The 21,935-nt window shown below is 38.5% G+C and overlaps 3 protein-coding genes across 3 annotated transcripts; 1 reads left to right on the top strand and 2 right to left on the bottom strand.

The window, feature by feature from the left end:
* The first annotated feature begins 5,157 nt into the window (after positions 1-5,157).
* Positions 5,158-6,870, top strand: LOC114539789 (multiple coagulation factor deficiency protein 2 homolog). Its single transcript, XM_028560364.1, has 4 exons — positions 5,158-5,385; positions 5,464-5,517; positions 5,626-5,723; positions 6,012-6,870. The coding sequence occupies exons 1-4, from the start codon at positions 5,276-5,278 to the stop codon at positions 6,266-6,268; spliced, it is 519 nt and encodes a 172-aa protein (XP_028416165.1). The 5' UTR covers positions 5,158-5,275; the 3' UTR covers positions 6,269-6,870.
* Positions 6,871-7,950: 1,080 nt separating this feature from the next.
* LOC114539788 (arginine and glutamate-rich protein 1-like) lies at positions 7,951-15,857 on the bottom strand. Its single transcript, XM_028560363.1, has 7 exons — positions 15,612-15,857; positions 15,353-15,478; positions 13,749-14,555; positions 12,240-12,502; positions 11,072-11,158; positions 10,014-10,227; positions 7,951-8,077 (listed from the first exon to the last, which is right to left on the bottom strand). The coding sequence occupies exons 1-7, from the start codon at positions 15,634-15,636 to the stop codon at positions 8,043-8,045; spliced, it is 1,557 nt and encodes a 518-aa protein (XP_028416164.1). The 5' UTR covers positions 15,637-15,857; the 3' UTR covers positions 7,951-8,042.
* A 441-nt stretch (positions 15,858-16,298) lies between these two features.
* Positions 16,299-20,322, bottom strand: LOC114539805 (aldose reductase-related protein 1-like). The gene is made up of 8 exons (XM_028560380.1): positions 20,306-20,322; positions 19,959-20,141; positions 19,696-19,777; positions 18,166-18,273; positions 17,871-17,988; positions 17,604-17,660; positions 17,152-17,282; positions 16,299-16,808 (listed from the first exon to the last, which is right to left on the bottom strand). Exons 1-8 carry the CDS (start codon positions 20,320-20,322, stop codon positions 16,590-16,592), a joined length of 915 nt encoding a protein of 304 aa, XP_028416181.1. The 3' UTR covers positions 16,299-16,589.
* Positions 20,323-21,935: the final 1,613 nt, after the last annotated feature.

A 21,935-nucleotide genomic window follows, 5' to 3' on the forward strand; every position in this document is an offset into this window, starting at 1 on the left:
GTTGGAACGATGGGCAGTGTTAAATTTGGAAGATGTTTCAAAGATAAAATAATCCGACCAACGAAATTTTATTTACAATTTCAAGACCAAACCAAGACCAGTTGACGAATATTCCAACGACAGTCAAAATCCGCAGTGAGCGGTTGATCCAGATCATGATTCACAACTCCAGAACTTTGATTCCGTGTTTTTTATGGAACCATTTAAAAACAAATACCAGCCCGTGTGAAAGACGCTTGAAATATATTTCATCCAAGAGATTGTCTGTTGCTTTAGACACATAATTTGTAAAAAGATTCGAAGTAAATTCTGATACACACTTTATCCGTTTTAATTATAATATACTTAGTCGAAATATTCATTATTATGATTCATTTTTCTGGGTATAAAGTACAGGTTTCCTAGAACTCATTTCCATATAATGAAATAAGCAAATTCCTGCCAACATAAACACAACCAATTGCAAGTCAGCGTTTGAATCAATCTCGTTCCCCGAGCCCACGATTCCTCTTGCGAGAAAACAAATCAATTTTGAAATACAAAAAACGGTTACAAACCGGAAGCTAGGATTTCTGGCTTCCGCTTTCGATTATCCCAGAGCCTTTGTTCTCTGGTCAGAGGAATCGCGGGCTCGGGGAACGAGATTGCATTTGAATGGAAGGTTGTCACAAGGTGTGCAAATATAAATGAGTTGCGTCTGCTCATTTGTACCATTCCTCCGGGTCCGGCCCGTATTTTGGCTCTAGTAGGTGGGTGGGTGGTTGTGGGGTAAGCCCAGGCCACTGGGCCAGGCCAAAGATTTCGGAACGAAAGGTAATAAGTCCGGACGGCGGACATTTTCCCGACAAATTTTTCGAACTTTTTTCTCGACTTTTCCGAATATTGGTACAAACGTAGGGGTGCGATCTGTCCACTGAGCTATATAATAATTTAGGACTTGTTATATAGCTCAGTGGATCTGACTCGTCCCAGTCGCAATTCGATAATGGCGCGTCGACGCGCGGAGAGTAATAGGGCGCGGAGGGTAATGGGACGGCGAAGGAAGAATAAGCTTATTTTTATTTTATTCGCCTTCCCAAGATGCCTAGTCACTGATCTATAAATATCACTATATCACTATCCACTGATCTATAAATGTCCAGGGACTAATCGGTTGGTTACTTTGCCACTTTGGTTAAAATATTTCAAGCAACTATATAAATACAGACATCTTCAAGAACGAACACTGTATTTATATTCAGTCTATATTACAGCGAGGTTTATACCACAGAGCGACAAACAACACAGAACTTGCTTTATAAAAGGACACCGTGAAATACAGTAATAACAGTATGGATTCTACGATGCCAAGCGAAGTAAGTGAATGCCAATCATGCGAAGAAATTGGGAAAACACTGGCAGATATGGAGACGAAAATGGAACAAGATACCGCAGAAGTGGAAGGAAAAATCAAGAAAGTTAACAACGAAGTCAGAGAATTGAGACACGCTTTAAATGAAGCGATGGAAGTGAAAATTAGACCAAGTTGTCATAAGGAAAATATAATTGTTGCTGGAGGTGTACGAACTGACTCTGTAGAGATGTTTAACTGGCATCAAAGAACATGGTCACCATTACAATCAATGCCAAAGTATCGTTGGGGAGCGACTTCATTTATTTATAACAATCATATGACTATAGCTGGGGGAACCTGTGATTGGTCTGACATTGTTGATGATATGATTAGAATCAATATTGACCCAAACCCTGATCTCTCAACACACTGGAGTGACTGTCCTGTTAAACTACCTGATAACTTGAGAAACCACAGCAGTGTGCTGTATAATGATCAGTTGATAATCTCCGGAGGTGATAATGAAAATGGTTCATCTGACTTGATTCAATCAGTCATGGTTGTTCCTCCCTATACTGTGAAGACCTTATCAAGAATGCCAGAACCAAGACAATGTCACAGCATGGAAATATTTGATGATAATTTGTTGATAGTTGGTGGAAGAACAGCTGATAATTGTAAAGACAACCTCAGCAGTGTCGTACTGTACGATATAAAGAAGAATGAGCTGAAACAGTTATTACCACTGCCGTATGAAGTGAGTGATATGGCAACTGTGAGATGGGGAGACAAAATTGTTGTTATTGGTGGTGCTGACAAACATGGCAATGAATTAGATACAGTTATCATTTACAATGTCAAGACAGAACAAAGTCACATGCTGCCATCGATGACATGTAAGAGAAGGGGATGTACTGCAGTTGTTATTGAAAACAACATTGTAGTCCTGGGAGGGTTGGGTGAGGGTTATCGCACCTTGAAATCAGTTGAAGGTTTCAACTTTGAAAGGTATTCTTGGGAAGAACTTCCAGAAATGTCTAAAGTAAGACGGGTGCACACTGCTGTTGTTGTATGAACAATGTAAGAATGTTAATCAAGTTTGTATGTAATTGTTAGATCATGTTACAAAAAATGTCCATTCAGCATCTTTTGTATCTTCAACTATTGATGACATTGAGAGTTCAATATTTTAGATGCACTATTAAGTCCTGTGAATCTGTTGCCCTCCTTTAAATAGTTTTGCATGCCTTAAAGCCTGTTGTCTTTACCATCAATCATCTGTTAAGTTAATAAAAGGAATTTCCATAATTTTTGTTTGGTTTTACATTGCCCTTTTTAAAACCCTTGTTGGGGAGGGAGCATGATCCCCCACCATGCAACTGCTCCTCCCCCACCATGCAACTGCTCCTCCCCCACCATGCAACAAGTCCCCCCACCAAGCAACAAGTCCCCCGACTATGCAACAGGCCCCCTACTATGCAACAGGCCCCCACCATGCAACAGGTCCCCCACCATGCAACTGTTCCCCCTCCAGCACTATGAAATAGTTATGAAATAGATGAAGAAGAAAGTGTGATAAAGATGGGATAAAGGGAAAATGAGTTGGAAAATCTGAGGAGAGTTCATGACTACAACAAGCCTATAATGCTATTAATACTGAAAGACAACATGGAGCTTCATGTGAACACTAATGCATAGATGGTGAAAGAGAGATTAAGCCAGTAGGATGAATGAATTTGAACTATTGAACATTGAGTTACTACTTAGAAAGATGCTAAACTTGTATAGTATTTCATAAGATATAGCAGATAACCTCTAACTTAAAGTATGCTTCTCCTAACAAAACTGCATTGTGTCAACTTAAAATGCTTAGCATCAAATGTGGTATAACAACTGCCTAAAATAGAGAAAACACATCTCGACGTTTCGACCTGAGGGCCTTCGTCAGGAGAGTTAGTACTTTCTCATACTAACTCTCCTGACGAAGGCCCTCAGGTCGAAACGTCGAGAAGTGTTTTGACTATTTTAGGGCGATGTTATACCACATTTGATGCTAAGTTGTTTGAAGACGCTGCAACGCTGCTCCCTCAAGTTATCTTAAAATGCTCAGTTCTACTAATTTTCATTGCAGGTGGAAAGCAAACTAAGGCAGTTATATTCTTAGGGACCATGCTTGTAACATGGTTAATTAGTTTCGAAACAATATAATTCATAACTTTTCATTTAAACATTCTGGTTAAGATGTCAAAAAAAAACACTTAAAAATAAAATATAAACAGAGTACACTACTGACCTTCTTGATATAAAATGTCCAATCTCCTGCTGAAGTATTTTTGGCCTTGGGCAAGACACTGGTGGCTCACAGGAGCAGTCTGCACATTTCCATTAGAAAGACATCCTAGAAAAAAAATTAGTAGGTCACATGACTCACATCTGAGTGCATTGCAAGCTAATGGGTTAACAAATAACAAGAGACACTGACAGATAGTTTTGTTAACTTATTAATTGACAGTATTCTTCCACTGATGAGTAAAATCATCTGGCATTAGACAGAGTAAAATATTAAAGTAGGTCACATCTGGGTGCATTGCAAGCTAATGGGTTAACAAGAGACACTGACAGATAGTTTTGTTAACTTATTAACTGACAGTACTCTTCCACTGATGAGTAAAATCATTTTACATTAGACAGAGTAAAATACTAAAGTAGGTCACATCTGGGTGCATTGCAAGCTAATGGGTTAACAAAAGACACTGAAAGATAGTTTTGTTAACTTATTAACTGACTGTACTCTTCCACTGATGAGTAAAAACAAACTACATCATCTTACTTTTTAATATTGTACGTTCAACTTCAACACATCCACTCTTTTACCATCTTTGAAAATTGTTGTGAGCCAAAAACCATTATCGCCATTGTTCATCGTTCACACTTTGTTTGCTAAATAAGCACTTTGCTTTCTTTGTGGCTGGCGACATGCGACTTCTTCTTGTATTTTGACGGTTTAGTTCGTTTATAAAGCTTTCACTAGCCAGTCTAAACTTTAATACACCTTTCGGTGGAACAAGAACATGTTTGATTGCTTCATAAGGCTTTTAACTTCGATTCCGCTCAGCGATTGTCCTTCCCCTAGGCAACACGTGTAATATATTTCAAGCGTAGGAGACATCGATTTGAAAGGCGTTTATTTCCGAATCTACCGGCTTAAATCGCCGAAAAACCTCTCAAATACTTTGCTCGATACTCGATTTTAAAAGCACGAGCTTAATTCTTTCATAGATGCACAAAATACGCCGAAAGACGTGATAGAAATCTCAGATGTTATCAGCCAAAACGACGACGGCCAAACCCATTGTTACAAACGTGCTTCCCTTTAAATTCAAATTTTCAAAAATGGCGCGAAAGATTTTTCGGTTTCAAATTGCAACAAAAAATGTCTGAAATGTAATGAATTGAGACAATTTTAGTTCGATTTTAATGAATTTCTGCGTTTTTTTAATAAAATAACTCAAAATACAATCAATTTGAAGCGGTATTAATAAAATAATACGACAACTTTTGAACATTTGTACTTTGGCAAATGCCAAGCGCTGCAAAAATTTTGATAAAAATTTGATAGCTTAAAACGTGTCAAACGAAAATACAATTGTTTACCTGGAAATTTCGTTTGTTTTAAGCAGTGATAAGAAACAAAATATAGTTTTAAAGAAGCCTGGCAACCGTGACACCTTTGAGAAATATTTAAAGTTGAATTAGCCACGTTAAAAAGTCGAATTCATTAAACTCGAAATGACATGTAAATTTGTTTATGTGAAAGAAGCCATATGCTTTGAAGTCTCGTTGGTAATACTATAATACGTAGCGAAGACTTTGAACAGACACGAAAACAACAGGACTTTGCAAATAACATAACTTTCTACATAAGACAGTGTCATTTTAAAAATGGTTTTGTTTGCCACGGCGCTTTTTTTGGTCTCAACAATTACAGCAGTGAATTCTCAAATGGAAAATGTGGAAATACAAGACCATTCCCAACAAACGCAAGACGGCGAGTGAGTTTATATTCGCTTCTAACTTCTACCTACATCGCTGTAGATTTATAATTTCCAACTATTGTGTGTGTTTTTAAGGCATCTTGTTGATCATTTGACAGAGTTTGTTGATTTGGGAGGACAAGGTCTTCGGTAAAATGTCACTTTTGAAAGTTTTTAAGTTTTGACAGGACAAAGGTTCGCGGTGACAATGTAATGTAAAGGCCGATTTTCGCTATAGCTGATTTCTGTTTTATTCAGACATATTCAAGAGCATCTAAGCGACAAAAAGGAATTTCCGAAAGACGGACAGTTTGCCGAAGATATTCAAGCTATAGAAAATGGCGATGATACAAAAGGTTTGTGTGATGAAAAGTTTAGAACTGATAGAGCTATCCAGTATAAATAAAGTTAGTTTTTTAGTTTAGGTTTCCTCCTGTAATGACACTGGATCAATAAGAGATGATCCTTATTGGACCTCTAGGAAGAACAGTTTAAAACTGATAGATCTATCCAGTATAAATAAAGTTAGTTTAGTTTAGGTTTCCTCCTGACAGCTGTAGTAACACTGGATCAATAAGAGATGATCCTTACTGGACCTCTAGGAAGAACAGTTTTAAACTAACTGGATTCTTACAAATCCTTAGGGATCTTCTATTTCTTTGAACTTCACGATTTTGACAAAAATAACAAGTTAGATGGCTTAGAACTGCTCGTAGCTCTAACAGACCACCACGAGAAGACGAAGGAAGAAAATGGGAAGGAGTTACTAGAGGTGGAAGTGGAGTCGCTTATTGACAATTTACTGGAGGAACACGACTTGAACAACGATGGATATTTGGATTTTGTTGAGCTTATGAACACTGGCCCCGATTCGCTTTGGAATAAGCTGGGCAAACCTTAAAAAGAGTGACTCAAATTTGTTCACACACTCAGATTTCGTCGGATCCAATTCACTTCTGACGTATGGAATGTAGTCGGTTGTTCGTAAAGCAGAACGGATTGACTTTAGTTGATTTGCCGTCCATATGCATTGCAAGACAACAGACTATAAAACATCCGCCAGAAGTAAATTGGGTTCATCGATTGATCTGACAAAACTGGATTGTATCACCGTCAGACATCGTAAAAATATCGATACGAAACAGTGATACGAAATTGTACCACTGATCTGATAATACACTGGATGACTGTATAACTGAACGAAAATATACTGGATTAATGTAGGACTGATCTGATAATATACTGGATAACTGTACCATTGATCCGATAATATACTGGATGAATGTACCACTGATCTGATAATATACTGGATATATTTTCTATAAAACGAAGCCAGAATTGCTGACAAATTTCAAGAGCCGGAATTAAAAAGAATGAAATTTTCATGTGAAACGATCTTCGAGTTTTTATATATAATACGCGTAAGGCCCGTATTTTGAAATATATTTTAATATTTATTCAACTTCACTCTCTGACCATTGCCATAATTCTTATAAATACGAATTAAACAATACAATATTCACTTTAAAAATATCTATACGATTTATAGAATTGATATACGTACAAAATTTTACAGTATGTAAAGCCACTTCCACGTAAACACACAACACGTGAAAATGGGGCGATATATGGAAAGAAGAGAGCCATTCCATTATGTAAAACCCCTCTCCCCATGGAACACATCCCCAAACCCTTCTCCCTAAGGGAACACGTCCCAAAACCCCTCTTCCCAAGGGAAAACGTCCCAAAACCCCTCTCCCCAAGGGAACACATCCCAAAAACCCCTCTCCCCAAGTGACAAGATGCACCCTGGTATCTGGGAAAAAATCATAGGAATTTTTAGATAAATTTTTTGGCTAAACATTTCCAAGTTACTTTTGAGACATTTTTTTTTATAAATTGGATTATTTCAGGCGCGATTCAGAATGGAATGGTCTCTTTTTTGGAAACAGTGAATAGAATGATAAAGTACGATGGATATATTATGATTCAAATAACATCAGAAATGGGTCTTTTCCCCTCAACAACTTTCCATAACTGACCTTCTTCACCATCTTCATCATCGTCTACGAGGTCTTCTCCAAAAAATCCATTTTTTTCCAAGTTATTTTTCGCTTCGTTTTCTGCCAAGAACATAAATTTCTCCACGTTCGCCCATAATTCCGCATCCTGTTTTGACCCACTGATACCCTTATGGGATCCACTATTATCCCTTGAAACCCCGTCAATGTCACAATATTCACCCTTTAACGTACTATTATTTGTGCTTAAGGTACACTCAGCATCCATCGATGAACCACCAAAATTACTCGAAGAACCTTTTACGCTCCCTGGAGTACTACAATTATCCCTTAATGTACCGCCTGTGTCCACAGATGTGTCATAAGTACCTCGCAATTTACTATCGGCATCCCTTGGGGTATCATGAATGTTCCTTAAAGTACTACCAGTATCCTTTGTGCAACGATCAGTACCCCTTACCATATCACTAGTGTCCGTAGAAGTACGATCAATACCCCTCAAAGAACCTCTGTCATCCCTTGGAGAACACTTATTGTCCCTTGAAGAACTATAAATATCCATCGGTGCACTGCTAGTGTCCTTCGAGGTATCATTAATCTTCGTCAAATTACTAATGCTAAGGCTAGATGTGTTTTGAACACACATTTGAAGCTCTAAATTTCGTTTGTCGCCGTTAATTCCGTGGTCTCTTAAAACAAAATAAGAGAAACATCTTAATTGAAAGTACTGGGGGAAATGGACAAAAAAAATTGGACTCAGATCTACCTGTAGCAGTTGTTGAAACAGCCTTAAACAAGTCTGTGGAGTATTAAGTCAATAACATTGTAGCCAAGTGGCTAGTAGGGAGCTTTAGCAGTGACTACGAGTACGACTACGAGTACGAGATTCGTCATTCTCGCGCGTTGTTTGCTTACGCCATCAGTCAAAACTCGTAGTCACTGAGCTTTTGAGTACGAGTTTTTTGGTAAATTTCGTACTCGAAAGTCCAACGACTACGAGTTTTGGCTGATGGCGTAAGCAAACAACGCACGAGAATGACGAATCTCGTACTCATAGTCGTACTCGTAGTCACTGCTAAAGCTCTCTAGTGAGTACAACTACGAATACTTCAAGATTCGTCATTTTCGCGCCAAACACAGTGCTTTTGCTTACGTCATCTGACGAAACTCGTAGTCGTTGGGCTTTCAAGTACGAAATTTACCAACAAACTCGTACTCAAAAACCTGGCGACTTCGAGTTTCGGCTGATGGCGTAAGCAAAAAACGCGCGAAAATGACGAAACTTGGTCACTGTTAAAGCCCGTTCTCCACTAGGCGAATTTGTTCGCGCGAACAGATAAAAAGTAGAAAGCGATTCTACTTTTTCGCGGCGAATTTTTCCGCTAACCAATCACACCACTGGATTTCAGATATCGCTTCGCGTCGCGCGAATAAATTCGCCTGGTGGAAAACGGGCTTAAAGCTTTCTATTCAACAAGCGATTGACAACTGGGGAAAAATAGTGATGATATTGTGAGTTTTTAAAACTTTAGCCCCGTTTAAAGTCTGTTCACAGAATCCAATCTCGTTGGATCCAATTCACTTCTGATTGACGTTTTATAGTCTGTTGACTTGCAATGTATATGGGCAGCAAATAAACTGAAACCAAACACAGTAAAACGTTCAATTACGTCAGAAGTGAATTGCAGAAATTGTCACAAAATTTGATCTTATGAACAAACCTTAAGGGTCATCTACACTTGAGACCTTTGCTGCAAATTTATGTGCGATTTTCTTCTTTTGATAGATGTGAACGAGTAATTAGTTACGAATGCTCTGATGTAAAAGAACTCCTATTTGAACATCAGTAACTAATTCATTCGTTCACATCTATCAAAAGACGAAAATCGCAGCAAAAATTGCAAGTGTAAGCGAGCCTCTGCACCCAATCTATTGGCATGAAATGGATAAGTTATGGGTGTACCCTACTCAATGGTGTACCCGCATACCAAATCGCTCGGCCGTTGGATTAGTAGGCTGGGGTTGAATAAAATTGGATAAAATTCTAACCGTTCCGTGCCTGTGAACTGAGTGAAGTGTAAACAAGGCTTTTGTTTTAACTCGGGAACTGTGATAAGGCCCGTTTTCACCTGCGATTTTTGCTACGATTCTAGGTGCGATTTTTCTCTTTTGATAGATGTGAATTAATAATAAGTTACGAATGCTCCGATATATAAGAGCTCTCATTTGAACATCAGTAACTTATTCACTCGTTCACATCTATCAAAAGAAGAAAATCGTAAACTAAGGGCGCTTTCCTTTATACGGAAAAAACGGTCAGACCGGTCCAGTTGTATTGCAGTACAGACAGATTACTGCATGGTATTTTGGAGTGTTTTAAGATCTCTGCATTCAAGTTTATCGTTATTTACATCTGCCTAGCACGGGAAGTGCAGTTTTATCGCTATATGCTTAACGAAATACTCTATTTCAATATAAAATATGACCGGTCTGACCATTTTGGCCGAATTAACTCTCCTGACGAAGGCTTTCGGGTCGAAACGTCGAGAAGTGTTTTGTCTATTTTAGGCAGTTGTTATACCACATTTGATACTATAGGGTCAAAACTTTAATATTTTAACTCACGAGAATTATCAATCGCTCTGAAAACATGAGCCGAGCTTTCGTTTTTGCCGTCGACAGAATCCTTTTGTGAATTGCCACAAATTTCCTGATTTTCTTTTTGTTGTTCGAGATCTTTCTCGGGGCTTGGACTGACTCTCGTCTTTTCCTTCATCTTCTGAAGAATTTCGGAAACAGTGCTCGAATGACACTCGTCTGATAATTTCACCGAGAGATCCTATAAAACGTAGAAGATCTTGTTCACATATTTGTTGAATAAAGAAGATTATCGGATGTCGGTATAAATTTGACATGAATGGGTCGGGTAAGCGAGTTGAAAATGGGGCTCTCGTATGAAAAATATCAAAAATAGATGAGGTTATTCCTATTTACTGAGTCTTACCAGTCCAATCTACATGTAGTAAGGCTGGTTTTCATGAAGAAGTAGTCATACAAGAAAGGACTGGTTTTTCAACCCTTGTACACACGAGTCGTTCATGAAGAACAAGTCCTACCAGTATCAGGGGTGGATCCAGCACTAGTGCACTAATTTGCATTACAAAACAAAATGGCTATTTTGAGCAGTTTTCTTGTGTCATGCAAATGAGTGCACTAGTGCTGGATCCACCCATGACCAGTATGACTGTTTTTTAATCCTTGTTCGCACGAGTCTGTTCATAAAGGGCTAGTCCTACCAGTATGACTGGTTTTCAACCCGTGTTAACACGAGTCTCTTCATAAAGGGCTAGTCCTACCAGTATGACTGTTTTTTTTTCAACATTTGTTTACACACGAGCCTTCATGAAGAACTAGTCCTACCAGTATGATTGGTTTTTCACCCTGGTTCACACCAGTCCTTCATGAAGAACTAGTCTTACCAGTATGACTGGTTTTCCAACACTTCTTCACAGAAGTACTTCATGAAGAACTAGTCCTACCAGCATGACTGGTTTTCAACTCTGATTACACGAGTCTTTCATAAAAAACTCGAAACCATTCAACACTCAAAGCCATTTTGTTAAATGGTCCTATTTTATCCTACCGTACAAAAGTCTTTTCAACGCAATAGTTTTTAAACGTACCTCTAAAGACGAATAGCTTTCAGCTTTTGTCATATTATTGTTCACAGTCGACGTCATCCTTGTTCTGTTCATAATCATCTCCACTCTCTTAAAATTCAGCGAGCGTTTTAGCAAAAAAAAACCACATCATTTGAAAAGACAAAAAAATTAAAAAATGGAATCCTGCTCTGGAGAAAAAAGCTAGTCGAAATGAAAGCGATGGCGCTCTGAATGATGGAATATTATCAGCTTACATGCATTAGCAAAAAAAAGAGGTGAAAATCGCATCCTGAATAGCTATGTATAATCAATCCTGTTGTTTGGAGGAATTGAACGCGGCCTTAAATTGCCAATTTTATTCGACATTGAACAATTATTGATTGAACTTGAGCGCCTCGTGTATATGGGGAGAAAGTCAGCTCTCTGATTGACAGTTCTTGGAACGCATCTATTTTTTCAAGGACTTTTGTTGATGGACTAAGAGAGAATACGGCTTCCAAATAATCAATTTTTCTATTCAGACCGGTTTTTGACTGGTGACTATTACCAAATCATATACTTTGAGGCAGGCGAATTTTCGTGAGTGCTTTTACAGCAGTTCAAGCGATACTGAGTAATGATAATGCCCCATTAGTGCATTACCACAGCGCCTATATCTAAAAGTCATCGTATGATCGAATGCAAATACATTTTAGGTGCTGCTAGCTGGTGAATTATCAATAAACATGTGGTCGATTACGATGACCGACAAGCTTAAAAATTACAGCATCTAGAAGCATTTTTAGCTGGCCATTTTCCGCTAACCGCCCGTGATTTTGTGCTTTGAACAACATTGAGCTAGCTGTACATATCAGTACATGGTATAGTCAGAGTGCAAGTGATTTGCAATTGCCGCTCGCCGCTTTGAAGGGTTCTCAAAATAGAAAACCATTCGGCAGTATTTAATCGATTATATCTTTCGTTATTCTTTATGAAACTATCCGAGATTTTGTGATTATGTTTAGTTATAAGAACTCTAGCTCTGGTATAAATTTAAAACCGAAATAAAGAATATTTCAAGAGATATTAAGCTGTTTATGATTTGTTTCAAACGAGAAATAGATTATTCAAAAACTAGTCCTAGTCCTTTCCCGCCAATTCGGATTACCCGGCTCAGATTAACTATCTCCCCCCCCCGATTCGTTCTTACCTTCCGTCTTTCTTGTCGTTCGATTTCCTCTCTCCTCAGTCTCTCCTCTTCTTCTTTCTCCCGTCTTTCTGCTTCGGCCGCTCTCCGTTCGAGTTCTCGCCGTCGTAAAACCTCCAATTCCTCCTTTCGTTTAACTTCGGCTGCCAATTTCTCGGCCTCGAGGGCTGCATCTCTCTCACGATCTTCTCGAAGCAAACGAGACCGTTCTTCCTCCTGTTTCTGAAGTTCTGCCAAAAGTTCCGCTTGCCTGGCCATTTCTTTCGCTGAAATATGTACAAATTTATTTTAGTATTGAAAAATGCTTTTGAGCATTCTAGTTTTTTACCTGGAAATAATTTTAGGCTTAATCTTTTAACTTCTCTTTTGCTTTTACGTGCAGTATTTTCGTTAAAATAACTGACATCTGTCATTTTGACAAAAGCAACTCCCGCCATTTTGAAATTCGGCAGAAGTGATTTTCGCGCGTTAATCCCAGGTCGTTTGACCAATCAGAGGCCAGAATTTCCAAGAATCACCTTTGGGAGTCAATCACGTAAAAGAAGCATTTGGCCTTCAATTTGCAAAAACTCTCGAGATATTTGTTTACGTTTTCGAAACTGACGAAACATGAATATTTTTCTACAACAGACTTGTTTCTGTAAAAAATCACCTTCGTAATTATATCTTAGGTTCCGTGAATATCTCTGAATAAAAACCTCGACTTCGCATCGGGGTTTTTAGCGAGAATCATCTCGCCTTCGGCCAGCCCTGGGAATGATGGACAAGTCTGTTCAACATGTTGATTGGCTAGAAAGTTGGTAAACATGCACTTGACTGGCCCAAGTAATGATGGACAAGTCTGTTTAGGGTCTTGATTGGCTAGAAAGTTGATTAACATGCACTTGACTGGCTCTGGGAATGATGGACAAGTCTGTTCAGTCTGTTGATTGGCTAGAAAGTTGGTAAACATGCACTTGACTGGCCCTGGGAATGATGGACAAGTCTGTTCAACATGTTGATTGGCTGGAAAGTTGGTAAACATGCAGTTGACTGGCCCAAGTAATGATGGACAACTGGACAAGTCTGTTCAGTGTGCTGATTGGCTAGAAAGTTGGTAAACATGCACTTGACTGGTCCAAGTAATGATGGACAAGTCTGTTCAACATGTTGATTGGCTGGAAAGTTGGTTAACATGCACTTGACTGGCCAAGGGAATGATGGAAAAGTCTGTTTAGTGTGTTGATTGGCTGGGAAGTTTACTTTAACATGAAATCAACTGGCCAGAGTAATGTCAGACAAGTCTGTTCTATGAGCTGATTGGCTAGAAAGTTGATTAACTTTCAATCAACTGGGTGGAATTATGGCAAATAATAGCCTGATAATTTAGTCCTGTCGCACTACAGAACTGTGAAAACAATCAACTTCTAAAGAAATGAATGATTATTATCCTTAAAATTTCCATAGCAGGACTAAATAGTCAGGCCAGCTACACCATTCAATGCAGGCTGGATATCTTTCTAAAAAACTCACCCTTTTCTTCAGCTAGTCTCATTTCCTCTTCTTCGCGCTGTTTCCTCAACTCTTCTTGTTTCTCTTTATCCAACAAAGCCTTTCTCTCCGCCTCCTCTCGCATCTTCTTTCGATGCTCTGCTAAAGCCCTCCCCGCTTCTGCCTCGTTGCTGGTCCCAGCATGGTGCGTGGGCTTCGGTTTAGCCTTCGTCTTTTTCCCGGTTGGCGGCCTGGAGGGTTTGGTGTGCCCCCCAACCTGATGTATGGCACCCATGGATTGAGCCTTTGGAATATTTGCCCCCACGCTCCTCCGAGCAGTCACCCCTGCACCTGTGTCTTTGGCCCGCTGCCCAGTTTTACCACCGTCATTCAAGTTATTAGTACTAGAGCTTGTTCTTTTTGATGCACCGAGGTTTGTTTGGGGCCTGCCCAAATGTTGCGGGCCACCAAAGCTATTCAAACTGGAGGTGGACGCGGAGGAGGGCCCCGTTAAATTCCGACGTGTACTCCGTCCACCCTTCCCAGAACCTGGTGGGGTGTGACCTTCGCTTGAACTGGAACTTGAAGAAAGCCTTCGTGTTGCGGAAGTCTCCCGCCTCCCAGCGGCTGCTCCATTGTGGGGCACTGTAGGCAATTTTCGACTACTTGTTTTGGAGGTGGGAGCCTTGTGTTCTAGAAGTTGTCTCAAGGCTGCATTCTTTGTCATATCCTCTTTCTCTTTTTGCCTTCGCCGGTCTTCAACGGCGGCCTTTCTTTCAGCGTTCTTTCGTTTGCGTTCTTCCATTTGTTTTTCCAGCAAGAGTTTTCCAGTAGGCATTGATTTGCCATCTATAGTTGGAGAAAAAATGAGAGAGAATGTTATGGATGGTGGATTTATACAGTCCGATGCCAGGAAATTTTAGCCACAAAATGTGGCCTACTTTACTGTCTAAGGACAGATGATTTCACTCATCAGTGGAAGAGTACTGTCAGTTAATAAATTAACAAAACTATCTGTCAGTGTTTCTTGTTAACCCATTATTAGCTTGCAATGCACCCAGATGTGCCCTACTTTAGTACTTTACTGTGATACCAGATGATTTTACTCATCAGTGGAAGAGTATTGTCACTTAATGAGTTAACAAAACTATCTGTCAGTGTTTCTTGTTAACCCATTAGCTTGGCAATACACCCAGATGTGCCCTACTTTAGTACTTTACTGTGATACCAGATGATTTTACTCATCAGTGGAAAAGTATTGTCACTTAATGAGTTAAAAAAACTATCCGTCAGTGTCGCTTGTTAACCCATTATCTTGCAATGCACCCAGATGTGACCTACTTTAGTATTGTACTCTGTCTAATGCCAGGTAATTTTAACTGGAGATTTCAAATACTCAAACTATATTACGGCATTAATTGGCATTCAATATTAAAAGAATACCATTAATTATCAATATCAAAATCTAAAACTGCCTTGGCACGAATTTCTTTCAACGCTAGTATTGGCTTTCTATATTAAAATACGGTTCAAAACAGTCTAAAAGTTTAGAGGAAGCAAGTCATAACTCATAATAGCTGAGATAAAGACGTCTTTGAAATCAAACAATCCCGACATTGTTCAAACTCGTGATTTCGCTTTAATACCTTCACTTTTAGTATTCGTATTTGTCCTTATTCCACTCGAAGGCCTGGTTTTATTTACTTTTGTGTTGAAGTTCTGTGGTTGTGTTGTATTAGTTTGAATTTTACCACCAGTTTTAGACGCCGAATCTAAAAAGGCAAACGCAAACGACATGAAGCCTGATTCTCGCCGATGCGGTTTAACACAACTGATACAAGCCCTTTCCTGCCTTTAAGCCGTTAACTAAAAGCCGGGAAATTAAAATTTAACGAGAACTCAAACCTGAAGGGAATTCCTGAAGATTCATTTGTCAAACTTCGTCGCACGATTCCAGACGTCTTCGTCCCGAAATCGACGCGAAAATCAAGCCAGGACATCGAAGGACATTACATGTTTCGTTCCAGTGTGTTTTCAAGCTTCTCGTCCCAAGAATTTCGCCAAAAATCGGGCAATTTTCAGCCAGAATCGACTTGTTGTTTATATTGTTGACTAATCTACTTATATTTGCGGCGACTGCTCGATTTCGGCATTATTGGGAGAATGGGACCTAATTAACAAAGAGATCACGTGTGGCTAAGGGGAAAACGTGTATTATGCTAATTTTGAATACAATAAAAGACACCAGAAAAACAAATTTTAAGTGGAATATTGCAGGTAGAAACGGGGATTTCAACATTTAGCATCATGCTGGGACAATAAAAGCTAACATCACGTAAAGAATGGCGTCTTTCGTGTTAGGTGCAACTAATCCCCCCCCATCATTGATGTCATAATCGACAATTTGCACCAGTTGATCAGGGTCAAATGTTTCCGAGATATAAGCCCCGTTTACACTACACTCGATTTATTGGCACGGTACGGCTAAAATGGGTACCCGTGCCCATTTCATCCGCTCCCGGCCATTGTTTTGGTAGCCTAAACAATAGTAAAATTGAGCACGGGTACCCATTTTAGCCGTGCCGTGCCGATAAATTGAGTGTAGTGCTATAAGTAACTCAGTTTGGTCGTTACCACTCCAACAAATAGGATGTTGTGTAGGTAATGCCTTTGAATAACAAGCCAATCAAATTTCCTGTAATATTACGTTTGACTTCATACTGACAGGTCTACTCATGCCGATACATTGGAAGATGATAGTTATTCATAATAAAAATCGCCAGATCACGTTAGTGTCGCTACACAAATCTAAAATCAACCTATTTTTGAATTTTGACTTCTCAATGATTTCGTATATATCCTGCGCACGCGCTCAGTAGTTCCTTACTGCTCTCCGTCCCAATGCTGCTCTGGCGTCTCGCCCTCCAGGTAAAATATTTTCATTTTCAGATACCTAAACTTCTTGCCAACATTTGCCAGAGCAACCATATCTTCATCCTCCAATCTCACGTTGTATGTTTCCAGGTTTTGTTTAATACGACCTTCGTTGACCGACTTGGGTAGAACAGGGCAGCCATATTTGATACCCCAGGCAAGTAAAACCTTGAGAAATTACAAATATTGGTTCAAATTGGATTTAACACTGGGTCAATAAGTCAATAAGAGATTATCTATCCTTACTAGACCTCTAGGAATAACAGTTTAGAACTGATAGAGCTATCCAGTATAAATAAAGTTAGTTTAGTTTAGGTTTCCTCCTGTAGTAACACTGGATCAATAAGAGATGATCCTTACTAGACCTCTAGGAAGAACAGTTTAGAACTGATAGAGCTATCCAGTATAAATAAAGTTATTTTAGTTTATGTTTCCGCCTGTAGTAAGACTGGATCAATAAAAGATGATCCTTACTGGACCAAAAATTAAAAGATCTATCCAGTTTACAAACCTGTGCTGGGCTACAGTTACGTTTCACAGCAATCTCTTTGACCAGCGGTTCATCCATGAGGATAGGGTCGGTCTCGTCAACTTTGGGTCGATCACGTGAACCGAGAGAAGAATACGCCGTGAGGATAATTCCTGGAATTGGAACGAAATTCTAATCACTTGAGAATATCCATTTTAAACTCAAAAGAATATATGCAAAAATTTTTCCAGCGAATCATTTCTCTGCCAGTAGAAGTCCAGTCAAAAACATTCCTTGAATATTTCCAACTTTGTGGTAAAGCAATGACGTCAATGGAAACGCTGCATTTGATTGGCTACCTTCTAATTTGGTGACCAATCAGACGCTTTTTTTACAAATCAGCTGGAGAAATTCATTTCAGAAACTTTCCAGTTTTTACTTTTTAGCGAAGTCTGTTTTGAATCGTTTTAGCAAAACGAGGATATTTTTCAGACCTTTTTTTTCGCAATATTTCTTCAAAGCGGGCTGAGGAAGGAATGGATGGAGTTCAACTAAAAAAAAGTAAAAATGGTAACTATTTTAAAAAAAGAAAAACCAACAGGCTCGTAGCCACACAGCTTAGTTGAGACGTGTAGGATTAATATAATCACGTTTACATACCGTAAAAATAAATTGCTATCGAAAGAAATCAGCCGGGAATAAGACGAATTTATGAATACAAAACGAATGTTTATTACATGTGGATCTACAATAGTCATTACCTTGGTTTGTGGCTGGAATAATCTCGGCCGTTTCCAAAAGCGCCTTAACTTTTACCGTTGTGAAATTTGAGATACCAATTGCTTTGCAAAGACCTTTCTTTACCAATTCCTCCATTGCCTGAAAAAGCAGATAGTTTGTGTTTTAGTGACTGCGAAAGAAAAGGAAAACTAATGTCCCGGACGCAAATTCGTACAAGAAAATCATCATGATCGTTGCCGTTGGACTAGATGCGACCTTGTTTTCAACAGAAAGCTAAGATTGGCTGTTTCGATTACAGTTTTCATTTATAATAACCTTCCAAGTTCTGCTCATTCGTTCCTTGTCATATCCAAGAATATTCTTTTTATCTTCTGGTTTGTGGGGATAGAACATGCCGTTTGCATATGTGCATGGGTGATGCACCTAAGAAATTAAAGTAAAAATTTAGGTTTCCTCCTGTAGTAACACTGGATCAATAAGAGATGATCCTTACTAGACCTCTAGGAAGAAGAGTTTAGAACTGATAGAGTTATCCAGTATAAAATAAAGTTAGTTTAGTTTAAGTTTCCTCTTGTAGTAACACTGGATCAACAAGAGATGATCCTTACTGGACCTCTAGGAAGAACAGTTTAGAACTGATAGAGTTATCCAATATAAAATAAAGTTAGTTTAGTTTAAGTTTCCTCTTGTAGTACGTAACACTGGATCAATAAGAGATTACCCTTACTGGACCTCCAGGAAGAACAGTTTAGAATTGATAGAGCTATCCAGTATGAATAAAGTAAGTTCAGTTTAGGTTTCCTCTTGTAGTAACACTGGATCAATAAGAGATGATCCTTACTGGACCTCTAGGAGGAACAGTTTAGAACTGATAGAACTATCCAGTATAAAATAAAGTTAGTTTAGTTTAGGTTTCCTCCTGTAGTACCACTGGATCAATAAGAGATGATCCTTACTGGACCTCTAAGAAGAACAGCTTAGAACTGATAGAGCTATCCAGTATAAATAAAGTTAGTTTAGTTTAGGTTTCTTCCTGTAGTAACACTGGATCAATAAGAGATGATCCTTACTGGACCTCGAGGAAGAACAGCTTAGAACTGATAGAGCTATCCAGTATAAATAAAGTTAGTTTAGTTTAGGTTCCTGTAGTAACACTAGATAAATAAGAGATGATCTTTACTGGACCTCTAAGAGGAACAGTTTAGAACTGATAGAGCTATCTAGTATAAATAAAGTTAGTTTAGTTTAGGTTTTCTCCTGTAGTAACACTGGATCAATAAGAGATGATCCTTACTGGACCTCTAAGAAGAACAGTTTAGAACTGATAGAGCTATTCGGTATAAATAAAGTTAGTTTAGTTTAGGTTTCTTCCTGTAGTAACACTGGATCAATAAGAGATGATCCTTACTGGACCTCGAGGAAGAACAGCTTGGAACTGATAGAGCTATCCAGTATAAATAAAGTTAGTTTAGTTTAGGTTCCTGTAGTAACACTGGATCAATAAGAGATGATCTTTACTGGACCTCTAAGAGGAACAGTTTAGAACTGATAGAAGAACTGATTGAACTATCCAGCAGTGATGTAGCCAACCTGACAATTTAGTCATGCTGTGATAATATATTGGTGGTCATTGACTGTGAAAACAATGAATTTCTAAAGAATTTAATAATTCTAATGACTTGAAATTTGCATATCAGGACAAATTAGCAGGCTGGCTATATTAACTGTTAAAAATTCCAGTATACAGGAATGTAGTTGTGGTCAGTATTACTGGACAAACTGGCTCCAATATTATACAAGGTTCAAATAAAATAATATATTATAATACATTAATCCAATATTTACCAAGTATAAATCCAGGTATTCAAGTTGCAAGTTTTTCATGGTTGTTTGACAACTGGCTAGGACATCCTCATGGCCATTACTCCTGTTCAAAAATATTGAACATGATTAGTTTATAAAGATGGGTGTGACAGTCTCTTATGTATAGGTAGCTCACCATCAGTCAGCAGTCAATGGAATAGTTAGCCAATTACTTCATGTGGCCACCCCCCCCCCCCCGAAGGGGTATGAATATGAACTCGTATATCTGAGAAAATATTTGTTACCAAAGTTTGGATGTGATAAAGATATCCTCTCGCTTCAAGCCAAGTTCCTTCAGAACCTCTGTCAAAGCCTGACCAACTTCTGCTTCATTCCCATATAAGTGAGCACAGTCAATATGCTTGTATCCCGCTCTGATAGCGGCTTTCACAGCTGCCCCGACCTCGCCTGGCTTCGATTTCCATGTTCTATACAAGATAAATAAAATTTAAGGCCCACTTTGTAATAGAAGTGCAACCTAGTTGATGTGGTTCTGCTATGCTTAAAAAAATAAGGCGCTTGAAAAAAAAGGCCAAAGCTAGTTTTTTCACAATTAATACAGACCACAAGGCAAACATTGTAAAACGATTACTTAACAATAGATTTCATTTCCTACAATGTGCTGAAGGATCTATATCTAAAGTTTGGTGGCAGTTGGATTGAAGGAAAAATCTAGTATTTATGGTCCAAATTAAGCGAGTCTCATTGCAAAACCATGAACTATAATATACTACAGTGTAAACTGTCATATCAGAACCTTTGCAGATTGTATCTCCAGGCATATATACCATTACATCTCACTGTCTGTCATTACTTTGGCTTGTTAACTACAATCCTGGACAAAACGGTTAATAAAAGTATTGAAAATCTTAAAAAAATGTTTGGGTGCAACTTGAAGCAAGTGTTTTTCCCCTTTACTTCCCATGAAGGTTGGATATCTTGCCAAGTTGCCTTTGCTTGCTAAACCCAACATTGCCAAGGGGATGGGGGGAGAATATCGCATGAAACAAGTAAGTTAATCGAAATGAAATGAAAATTGTACTTTACCAACAGACAACAGTGTTATTAACAGGTTTAGTCCATGATTGTAGCATGTTAATGCTCTTTAATCGTCATTACTTCAGCAAACATTGGAGAAATGTTTCGAGGCTGACTAGTCTACTATATACTAGTGCGCTTGGACCCTGTAGTGCCCAAATTCCAAGAAATTATACATCAAAACCATATCTAGTAGCATGCAAGTTACATTTCAAATTTGATAGTAATAACTGGTATTAGCTGTGCCTAAACCTGCGTGATTGCGTAAAAATATTGCGTAATAATATAATCCACGCCAAATGCAGCCAATTTTACCTAATAAAAACGTGTTGAGTAACTCACCCTAGGCCAATGGCGGGCATCACTGCTCCTGTGTTAAGTTTGAACGACTTTGGCTAAGAAAAAAATAGAAAAAATCCAAATGTGCAAATATAGGCAAGTATGGTTGCAGAGTTACTGTAGCTTTATTATAACTATGGTACAATCGGCACTTGTGCAAGGTAGAGCTAAAATCCATCACAGCAATGCTTACTCAAAGATTTACCTCTAAAATGACTTACCAGCTCCATTTCTATTGATATTTGTGAAAAAATGAAGAAAATTTTTCCCAGAATTGATCGTCTTCTCACGATTCAAAATCAGATTATCAGCACTAATTAGCATAACACCCGATTTCTATACTCGATAATCTCTTTTTCCTTCTGATGTAACTGGAGCATGAACTGCCTGCTTAAAAGGACTTTAGTGTTACTTATTTGGCGCCAATCGTCAGATGCGTTGTAAAGATTTACGGTACCTTCAATCTTCATATAATCTCTGAATGGCCTGTCAAATTACAGTAGTATTCATTATTTATCTGCAATCACTGATCTTAAAGTTAACTGGATTGCATATAAGCATATCAGTTATGCAATTCAAATATTCAAACGTGGTCTGCTTTTGGACATATAAGCTTTTGAAACTTTTATCAACCTTTCATCATATCAAATTTATTTAACTTTACATTGTACAATTTACAAAAATATACAATTTATATTATTGTATTACATGTCAGTTATTAAACCAATAAAATGAGTTCTTACATTCTTCACACAACAACAGCAGTGGGCCAGTATCTTTCTTCAGACATTTCTGGAAGTTCTTCCCAAGAATACCTTTCAAAGTTGAAGCCTTCCCCTGACTTC

This window comes from Dendronephthya gigantea, unplaced genomic scaffold, assembly GCF_004324835.1.
Source record: "Dendronephthya gigantea isolate DGI-Jeju-01 unplaced genomic scaffold, DenGig_1.0 000218F, whole genome shotgun sequence".
Classification (NCBI taxonomy): domain Eukaryota; kingdom Metazoa; phylum Cnidaria; class Anthozoa; order Malacalcyonacea; family Nephtheidae; genus Dendronephthya; species Dendronephthya gigantea.

Excerpts from the sequence above, each read along its gene's own strand:
- LOC114539789 (XM_028560364.1), top strand. The coding sequence starts at position 5,276 with ATGGTTTTGTTTGCCACGGCGCTTTTTTTGGTCTCAACAATTACAGCA. Across the intron at positions 5,518-5,625 it reads TTGGGAGGACAAGGTCTTCG|ACATATTCAAGAGCATCTAA; the intron begins GTAAAATGTCAC and ends TGTTTTATTCAG. Across the intron at positions 5,724-6,011 it reads AAATGGCGATGATACAAAAG|GGATCTTCTATTTCTTTGAA; the intron begins GTTTGTGTGATG and ends ACAAATCCTTAG.
- LOC114539788 (XM_028560363.1), bottom strand. The coding sequence starts at position 15,636 with ATGAATCTTCAGGAATTCCCTTCAG. Across the intron at positions 12,503-13,748 it reads GAGACTAGCTGAAGAAAAGG|CGAAAGAAATGGCCAGGCAA; the intron begins GTGAGTTTTTTA and ends TACATATTTCAG. Across the intron at positions 11,159-12,239 it reads AACGACAAGAAAGACGGAAG|AGAGTGGAGATGATTATGAA; the intron begins GTAAGAACGAAT and ends CTGAATTTTAAG.
- LOC114539805 (XM_028560380.1), bottom strand. Across the intron at positions 19,778-19,958 it reads TTTATCACATCCAAACTTTG|GAGTAATGGCCATGAGGATG; the intron begins GTAACAAATATT and ends ATTTTTGAACAG. Across the intron at positions 16,809-17,151 it reads GTAACTGTAGCCCAGCACAG|GTTTTACTTGCCTGGGGTAT; the intron begins GTTTGTAAACTG and ends TAATTTCTCAAG.